General features: G+C 39.8%; 1 protein-coding gene across 2 annotated transcripts; it reads left to right on the top strand.

The window, feature by feature from the left end:
• Nucleotides 1–3,012: 3,012 nt before the first annotated feature.
• On the top strand, nucleotides 3,013–8,924 carry tdh (L-threonine dehydrogenase). 2 transcript variants are annotated; one of them, XM_005914379.3, is made up of 9 exons: nucleotides 3,013–3,183; nucleotides 4,711–4,905; nucleotides 5,260–5,302; nucleotides 5,423–5,493; nucleotides 6,196–6,345; nucleotides 6,452–6,624; nucleotides 6,839–6,929; nucleotides 7,357–7,626; nucleotides 7,742–8,924. In XM_005914379.3, the coding sequence occupies exons 2-9, from the start codon at nucleotides 4,719–4,721 to the stop codon at nucleotides 7,879–7,881; spliced, it is 1,125 nt and encodes a 374-aa protein (XP_005914441.1). In that variant the 5' UTR covers nucleotides 3,013–3,183; nucleotides 4,711–4,718; the 3' UTR covers nucleotides 7,882–8,924. The 2 variants fall into 2 exon arrangements, with proteins under 2 accessions (XP_005914441.1, XP_005914442.1); XM_005914380.3 differs by lacking the exon at nucleotides 3,013–3,183 and adding an exon at nucleotides 3,975–4,054.
• Nucleotides 8,925–9,468: the final 544 nt, after the last annotated feature.

Below are 9,468 nucleotides of genomic sequence, written 5' to 3'. Positions count from 1 at the left end.
GGAAGCGTTTCAGTTCTTTAATCACCACACAGTCTGTGCATCATTCAGTCTCACCAGTCTCATTAAGCTAGTTTCTAGGGTTTTTTTGTTTTTTGTTTTAAGAAAACAAAGTGAAAGTCACCTAGTTGGCTGTAAATTGAGCATTTAGCAATAAAGTATACCTACCCTACCCATACCAAGGGCTACCCTAATGTTAGCCCTTGGTATTTGAAGACCTTTTTCAAAGCCTCAGCTTCATCTCCAACTCTGTATTTTCAAACTATATGAGATGACTTGGTGGTGGATCTCACTGCCATGGAAGGTGGAAGACACTGACTTGTCTGAGATGAGTCTGAAAGAAGATGTGACACAAACGGTATACTGAGAACGTTCACCTTCAAAGTAAAAGTTGGACCTTACTTGTGCAACCGACACATATCAAAAGGCTCAACTTTTACTTTGAAGGTCAACGTGCTCTGTTTACAGTTTGTGTTGCACTTCTCACATTTTCCGTTTTTGCAGACAAATCAGCGTCTTCCATGCAAATTCCTACTGACTGCAGCAAGCTGAAAGAACCAAAGCAATCACAGAGGGCTTTTCAGTGCAGCGTCTTATACTTATTTGTGAACAATTTCACGCTACTGACTACCAGCTACCACATGCAGAATACATGTTTTTCTGCAGTGAACGGGGGTTTCCAGGCTGGTCGGTCAGTAGGCCTGCGCGAGTGCAACGTCAGTAATTTCACAGCAACTGCCAGTAACCTCCAGTAACCAATCACAACCAGGTAATGAGTACACATTTAGTGTTGTATAATAAAAACAATAAAATCAGAAGGGAGGTGTTTATTGTTGAATTCAGAGATGAAGAGAATAGTACATTTGTTTTTAAACATACTCTTTTCTTTTTCTTTTTTTTTTTACAGTCTGACTTTCTTTTGCAGGAAAAAACATCGCCCCCTGCTGGCCATTAGAAATATTTCCACTATAAGGCATTTCCTCATTGACTGACACGTTGACTTGGAGGCTGTGTCCATCTTTTATATACAGTCAACAGGCCAACTGTTGACTGTGTCTCAACAGGACAACTTTTTAATGTAAACATGTCAGGGTCATTGTTCCATTATTTTCATGTGGACAAAAATCTGCTTTAAATATATCAGTATTATTTATTTTTTCCCCATTCCAAAGGTTCCAAATACCAGAAAGAAGTCCTAGAAAATATCCACGTTATGTACCCTGTCCTTGACAGTCTGTCCGAAGATTAGTAAACAGGACCCTAATAAAATGTGTTCGCATTGCTGTGACGACACAATCATCTGATGCGGCGACTGGGGCAAAAAATAGCCAAGGGTCAGCTGCTTCATAGGGAGAGATATCCATGTTGCAGTAAGTGTTTACAGTGCTGCTGGTCAGCCACAACTCTTCTGTCTGTATCATTAAGTCTTTGTGTCTATCAATACCCTAATTTCATGTTTATTACTCACAAGGGAACCCTTAAAATTCTCTTGAAGCAAGGAAAGATTTTGTGCATTATCAAGTAAGATTTTAGATAGAAACTATAGCTTGGTTTATAAGAGACTTTGATTCCCATTTTTAGTAGTGACACTGAGCTATGTAACCTCACAGCTATCAAGTGTCATGTTTGTCTCACATTTCCTGGAATTGCAGGTTACTTAGAAGATTATCCCAGTTTGCGGTTGAAAGGAAAAATATATTTACGATTTCTTTTTTCTTTCGAGAAAAAATTACATCTTGTTTTTCTTGCCAAAGATCAGGTCAACTTGTTTTTCAGGTAGCTGTTTCTTTCTCAGTCATGACAGGATGGGGGTGTGCTCGCATGCTCCACTCATATTCCTTTGCAGGCCTTAAGCCCACCCTTTGCTTGCTCCATTCAGCAACGTCATCAGTCGTTCTGACTCGGCTCTATCTCCTGCAAACAAACCTGAAAGTCAAACAGAAAGTGTGTGCATTCATCATATCGTTCACTGATAAACATCTAGATTCAAATCAATGAGGCTGGAGAGCTTCTATTTATTTTATTTTTTTTAATTTTGCCAGGTCACAAAAACTCCAGTGAAGCCAAGGATTTGGTGTTAAATGGCTTTTAAAGTCCATCCTGTAATCGTCCAATTTCTTTGATTGCAGGGCTGCATCGGGCTCAACACCTTGTTTTGCTTTACGTAGACGTCTGCTACTTCTAAATTGTGCACCATTCATATCCATAAAGACATGAGCGCATTCGAACTGTTTGCTTTCAGTATAGCAAAATGTGTTTTACTACACTGGTACATATTCCCATGTAGTTATAAAAAAATGTTGCAGATTCACAGCCACAGCTTCCAAAAGGAAATTGAAAATCACATTTTAAACCCACTCCACTATGGGGCGCCGTTTGTAAACTGAAACATGCCGAAATTAACAGCAACATTTTTCCACATTTAGCTCTAAATCTTACAAAAACATGTTTTTTCGAGTCATTTTTTACAACATTTAGTAAAATATTTGTAACTTTTCATATTTAAAACAGGATTTTAAATGTTAAATCTAAATGTTAAATGTTAAATCTAAATGCTAAATGTTAAATGTAAATATTATATTTAAATGTAAATGTTAAATGTTAAATGTAAATATTATATTTAAATGTAAATATTATATTTAAATGTAAATGTTAAATGTTAAATGTAAATATTATATATAAATCTAAATGTTAAATGTTAAATCTAAATGTTATATATAAATCTAAATGTTAAATGTTAAATCTAAATGTTATATATAAATCTAAATGTTAAATGTTAAATCTAAGTTTACAAACGGCGCCCCATATATTTGCAACAGTATTTGCACGTTTGACACGATCACACCATCCCCTGCCAATGTGCAGCCTCGGGTATTTTTAAGTAATGCATAAACCGCGTGGCCTCAGATTACGTGGATGCACAAAGATTGACCGGGCGTCGGTGACGCCACGGGAGGGAGTGGTCTGCGAGGGAAGACCGCACCTCCGGGTCTCCGCCAATCCGAGAGAAAGCCGGCTTCCCCTTAAGCAGATGGTCGTTGATATATAGCTTGAAGGCGCAGCTGAGCTGATGCAACACTGAACGGAGATAACACGAACGTCACGTCAGCATCCCATTCTCAAAAAGACGCAAATCGCAGAGGAGCTTTCTTTCTGTGTGTGGCTGTGTTAACTGCAGATTATCTGGTGAGTGCACCGATCCCGATATTTGATTTCTTTTACATTTAAGAACCCGGCCGTTTTTTAATTAGTCCTCTTTTCTAGGGAAATTTAAAATTTAATTTTAGGGAAATTATGCGCAATTTATCAATTCGTGCTTCCACTCTTTTTTTTTTCTTTTTTTAAATCACGTGTGTTTAACCTTTCTATCCCGATCAAACCATCTCTCTCTCGCTCTCTCTCTTTTTTTTTTTTAAACCAAAGCAAAGTCCTCTTCTGAAGTGCAGCCGGTTGCTAAGTCACAATGACGTGCTGAGCTCAGACAGAGAAAATATTTAGGATCTAAAATAGTGGTTGCTCTCATTCAGAATTTCGTCCACCAGCAGCAGTTTTGCCTTCGTGGAAAAGCAGCTGCACATTGGAGGGTATGGAGATCAGTTACGCTGACGTTAAGGAATTAAACGATCGGCATGTCCCATAGAAAGGAGTCTTGGCGAGCTGCCCATATTAAACAGGGGGCTTATATGATGAGTACCTTAAACGATGTTGGCTCAATATTGAACAGCACATGCTCTCAGAAGGGGATAGGCCACAAGCATGATGGAGCGGGAGAGCGTGCTTTTGTGCAAAAGTAATGTTTTCATGCTTAATCCGTGATCTCTGTTATTAATAATTTTATGGTTCAATATATATTTGTAAGAAAATGAAGGCAAACAAAATGAAAGCACATTCCGACTCTGAGTCCATGCCACCCTGATCTTGGCACCGTTTTCCAAGGCTACTGTATGCCGCTGTACGCCCTCTCTCCTTGATTGGCTCTCGTTGAAGGCAGGGCAGTACATATATACTCCAAAGTAACTCCGTTCATTCTTTTACTAGGAAGCTCTTTGAACCCTCGGTAAGTCTTTTCTGAAGTGATGCGTTGCGTAAAAGTCTAGACGTCCCGTAATGAACGACAAATTTAGTTTAATTGCGCTATTTTTGCATGAAGTAGTAGCTCAGTATGCTTAATTTTCTGCAGTTCTGTACCTTTCTAAAGATATGTGGTGTTCGTGTTTTATAATGTTTTTAGATAGATAGAGTTAGAGTCATGTTGCGTTAAAGTTTTGCTCAACTTTGACTGTTTTGGTGTTTTTATGCGCTTTGATTCTTCCATTGCGCTCATTTTCTCTGCATCATGTCATTAGCATGTCATTTGTTGCAATCCACGTGTTTTCGCTTTTGGTATGTTTTCTCTCATCTCAGTGTTTTCAGATGCGTTTGATCAATCTGCCCTTTAAGGGAATTAAAATAAAAAGTTTCCGAGTGCCACTTTTGTCGTTTAAAACTTGTTTGTCCACCTCTCGGAGCTTGAGGCTTGGAAATGAGCCGAAAACCTCATGACAAAAATGTTGCGAAGTGAGGCCACCAAATGATGCCAGAGTCTAATTAAATATAAATGCAAATTGGCTTCCATTAGATTTGTAGAGCTCTACTAGACTTCTTTTTTTCATTGGAATTTACCAACCAAAGTGTCACCTAAAAGTAAACAGACACATTGTTCCCTTCCTCCAGGTACCAACATGCCTGTCGTGAGGATCTTCAGCAAGGTGGCCAAGCAGGCGTTACTCAGTACCCCAGGCTGTGGCTGCCAGCCCTTAACGGTGGCTGTACGCAACATCAGCTTCTCCCCTCGACAGGTGACCTCTGATGCCAGCTTCCATTCTGTGTCCTTCTCAGAAACAGACCACCCCAAGGTGCTCATCACAGGTATGTACGAAGCATCAGGTTTTGGTCTTTTGCAGCCATGCAGTTTAGTCTAATGCTTTAACAAAAAAAGGCCGTTTTAAAATGCACGAGGGTTAGAAAATATGCTGTTCTGGGACTTTGAGATCAGCGGGGTTTCTGACAAGTTTGGCAATGAGAGCTGAGAGGGATGCCATTAAAAAATAAAACGTGGGCGTCCAGTGCTGTGACCTTTTTTTCTTATGGCCACTCTCCTCCTGAGGTACTTCAGTCTCCATGGAAACTAAGCGCTGGTACTTATTAGCTGCTGCGCATCTGATTTGTGTATGGTGTCCTCAGATCACTCATAATATTTCCACCTCCCTCCAACCTTTGCAGGTGGCCTGGGACAGCTCGGTGTAGGCCTGGCCAAATTGTTGAGGTAAGGATTTTAATTTGTCCGAATATAATAAATGACAAGTTTTGTGTTGATTAGTAATTGTAACACTGCAGTTAAACAGTTTATTATAAGGCAAACTTTGTAACATTGGTTCCTTCGCAGGAAGAGGTACGGAAAGAACAACGTCATTCTATCTGACATCCGGAAACCTCAAAACAGCGTTTTCCACAGTGGTGAGTATACTCATATGCTATATAAAAATGTATACAGTTCAGATACACAAAAGATACTATATTAGCGGTGTTTAATGATTACGTTGCATAGCATATACAAGTACATACAAGACATTTTTTGCCCTTTTCTTTAACTTTCTCTCTCTATAAGTCCAGGTGTTATTGAAAAAGCCATGTCCAACTGTAATATTTGTAGAGTGTGCAGACAGTCTTTTTTTTTCAGAATGATGATCCTCTTTTGGGTGTTTTGCTGACTAATGCCAGCCTTACAAAAAAAAGTCAGGGATTTGGCAATACAGGTTGTTACGCTTTTGAAATAAATCACAGCATATTGTGTCAGACTGAAATGGACACATTTGAATAGTAAAGTGTCTGCAAATAAAGCCTCTTGCTTTAATATTGATTTATCCTTTATGCTTTAAGTTGCGTCATGGTTTCCTTTCCCTGTGTGTGTGTGTGTGTGTGTGGGGGGGGTGTTAATAAATTTCTCTAAATCAACATTTGAATTGAAACTTCTTAAGTTACTTTGCTAACATTTAGTAATGATCAGAAGTTGCTTATGAACATGGAGAACATACAAATTCCGAAGTGTCCTATTGGCAGCCTGTACTGAAGGCTAGGGAGCATCCTTGACAAACAAGCGCAGTCACAGTGAAGGTGAAACAAAACTCTTTACAATGCTTATCCATCTGTCGCCATCAGGCCCCTTCATCTACTCAGACATCCTGGACTACAAGAACCTGCGGGAAATTGTGGTGAACAACCGCATCACTTGGCTGGTTCACTACAGCGCCCTCCTCAGTGCTGTTGGAGAGGCTAACGTGGCCTTGGCACGCTCTGTTAACATCACCGGTAAGTGAATTTGTAACCAATCTGTCTCATGTGGGCATAAAGATGTAGGATGATGCTCTTGTTTTTCATGGGGCACTTGCTGAGTGTTTAGCTGTCTGTTTTTCAGGGCTTCACAACATCCTGGACATTGCAGCAGAGCACGGCTTGCGTCTCTTTGTCCCCAGCACCATTGGTGCCTTTGGTCCCACATCCCCCCGCAACCCTACGCCAGATCTGTGTGTGCAGAGACCCCGCACTATCTACGGTGTTTCCAAAGTACATGCTGAGTTGATGGGAGAGGTGAGAGCTCAGAGTTTAATCTAAACTCTTAATGGGCAAACTTGATATCAAAACCATAGAATGTCCTGAAAACTGATGATCCTCAGTGCATGTGCCTGTTTTTTTTGTTTTTTTTCTTTTGTTTTCATCTATCATCAATTGATGACTGTTAAATCTAAGTTCATCTGAGAAGCTGCTTGTTCTAAATAGCGGAGTTCTTTCTGTTCTTTAACAGTACTACCACCACCGTTATGGGCTGGACTTCCGCTGTCTACGCTATCCTGGAATCATCTCTGCTGATTCCATGCCCGGTGGTGGCACAACAGGTAGGGTGTTTTCAGACTACAGATAAGGTTACACTTTTAACGGTTGCTTATTCCTGTGCTGCTATCAAGTGTCAACTTTGTTATGCAACTGATCTATTTCAGAGTGTTGTTATAACTTGTTGCATTTTTTTTTTCATGCCAGCGCATAACTTGATCCGGTGTCTCCATATTTCCACTTGTTTGCTCAGCCACCACACCCAAATCCTCTTATCACTTAGATTTTTTATTACAGTTTAGCTTTTCATAATTGCATGTTCCTCAAATATTTTACTTGGAATACTTTGATTCTGCTGCATTTGTTATTTTCTTGTAACAAATGTACTTTCTTTAAGTGCATAACAGAGTTTAGATTTTTCAGCATTTCTGTAACAAGGCTCTTTTTTGTTTTGTTTTTTTCTGTTCCCCCCACCCCCCCATCTCTGACCAGACTACGCCGTCCAGATTTTCCACGACGCAATCAAAACTGGCAAGTTTGAGTGCAACCTGAGACCTGACACACGGCTGCCCATGATGTACATCGACGACTGCCTGCGTGCCACACTGGAGGTGATGGAAGCACCGGCTGAGACACTAAGCATGAGGACGTACAACATCAACGCCATGAGCTTCACCCCCGAGGAACTGGCCCAGGAACTCCAGAAGCAGATGCCTGAGCTGGAGGTCACATATGAGGTTGACCCTGTACGACAGGCAATTGGTAAGCAAGGCTTTGATTTCTTAAAGGAGAAACTTCTCATTAATCTTTGATATTTTTTGATGGTGAAAATCCTATAAGATACACTGACACATGCTTTAAATCTGTTCCTTTTCAGCTGACAGCTGGCCGATGAACTTTGATGACTCCAACGCACGAAATGACTGGGCCTGGAAACACGATTATGATCTCCCAGAACTCGTTCAGACGATGCTCAACTTCTTTGGCTCAGAAACACGCATGGCTCGTTTTAACTGAGGCAACGCGGCATCAATCGTAGTATTTTTTTTTTAAAAATGTTTTTTTTGTACATAATGTAAAACACTGACCAAAGAGAACAGAGAAACATGGCCTGTAAGTCATCATCATCCTCTCACTTCTCTGTGTAACATCAGCAGGGTCCTTCTTGCTTGCCACCGACCGGGCTTGTCTCAAATGTAATGGTCAATGAGGACTAGAAGATCCTCACCCCCATCCCTGGAATCTAGTCTCTCCACCTCTGCTTTGCTCTCTTTTATCCCTTTTCTGTTTAGAGATTTGGGTGAGGGGCAGTCAATGAGTTGAATTGGTGTCAACATTATCAATCTGAAGCTGCGTTTAGATGAAACAAAGGGTAACTTGCATGCTGAAGAATTGTGCAAATTTTTGCAATATTTTTTGATGAATCTAGTTAACAAATGGGGAATGTTGCATTGTACAACTGAAAGCAATTCTGTTTTTCTTTTGAAAACCCAAATGGTAAGGGTTTTTTTTTTATTATTATTTATTTTATTTTATTTTTTTTCCTGCTAAGTTTCCATAATCTGGGAATTTTAGGCCTAAAGCTTTGGGGCCAAACTCAAGCAAGAGGTATACTCGTACACGAGGTGTATCCTTTGTTGCACTTTAGACAGTTGGATCTTAAAACCTCTCACAAATAAAGGAGCCTAATCACCTACAGGGATGAATACCTGATACATTGTATCCATTTTTTTTTTTCAAGCAGTGTGGTGCAGGGATTCTTAAGAATTGTTTTTTCTTTGTATTCCATGACAAATTATTTATTCTGTTGGTGTTTTAATATGCGGGAGCACTTCTTAGCACTCTCTTTTTCTTTTATTTCCACATGTTGCTGTCCATGTTTGTTACTTCATTTTTAACATTAGGTCTTTGATTATTTTCACATGAAAGAGAAATGAGAGTTTAGAGGAGACTGTATTTGTGTAAAAGGAACTCTGAAGATTGTCTTCTATGTGAATGTCTTAGCAGGTTTTGCCTGTTCATTCAAACAGCAAGCTTTGACAATAAAAAGAGAAATTGCATAACTGTGAGTCCTTTTCCAGTAATTTTCTACACCTTTTATTTAACCATCAGTTTGTTGACCTGTAGTGAGTTCAAAACCCGGGCTCGAGGAGGGCAGCTTGCCATACCAAAAACGTTTGTACAGACTGTTCTCCCACAGATAAAGGAAGTGTGAACACATCAGTCCTGAGAACACAACTCTTTCCTTCTCTGTAAAGAATGTTAGAGCTGTTACGTTTTAAAGGAATTCATTTGCATTTGTTTTAAAGCAGATCAGTGATCTCTAGCACACATATTGGGCTGTGAGCTGTGCATGCTGTTGATCAGAACTTGGATAATTTAGTTACTGACAGCAGAGTTAAGTGTGCTATAGTATGCATTTACTGGCCTTAATGGTTGCTCAAAGCTTAACCTGTTGATAGATGTAGAACTGACAATCAGATTACAGTCAAATATGTTCTTTACTGATCTGAATATAAAGATTACATAGTGGAAATGTCAAAACTTCGAGTAACTTCTCAGCAACTGTATCTTGCTTCCAAGAAGCCAGACTTTCTTGTTCTT

Source organism: Haplochromis burtoni, unplaced genomic scaffold, assembly GCF_018398535.1.
Source record: "Haplochromis burtoni strain Fernald_Lab_line unplaced genomic scaffold, NCSU_Asbu1 Contig_8, whole genome shotgun sequence".
In the NCBI taxonomy this organism is placed as follows: domain Eukaryota; kingdom Metazoa; phylum Chordata; class Actinopteri; order Cichliformes; family Cichlidae; genus Haplochromis; species Haplochromis burtoni.
The sequence above is the reverse complement of the archived record's forward strand: the minus strand, read 5'-3'. Positions and strand labels throughout refer to the sequence as shown.

Excerpts from the sequence above, each read along its gene's own strand:
- tdh (XM_005914379.3), top strand. The coding sequence starts at position 4,719 with ATGCCTGTCGTGAGGATCTTCAGCAAGGTGGCCAAGCAGGCGTTACTC. Across the intron at positions 5,303-5,422 it reads GGCCTGGCCAAATTGTTGAG|GAAGAGGTACGGAAAGAACA; the intron begins GTAAGGATTTTA and ends GTTCCTTCGCAG. Across the intron at positions 6,346-6,451 it reads ACGCTCTGTTAACATCACCG|GGCTTCACAACATCCTGGAC; the intron begins GTAAGTGAATTT and ends TCTGTTTTTCAG.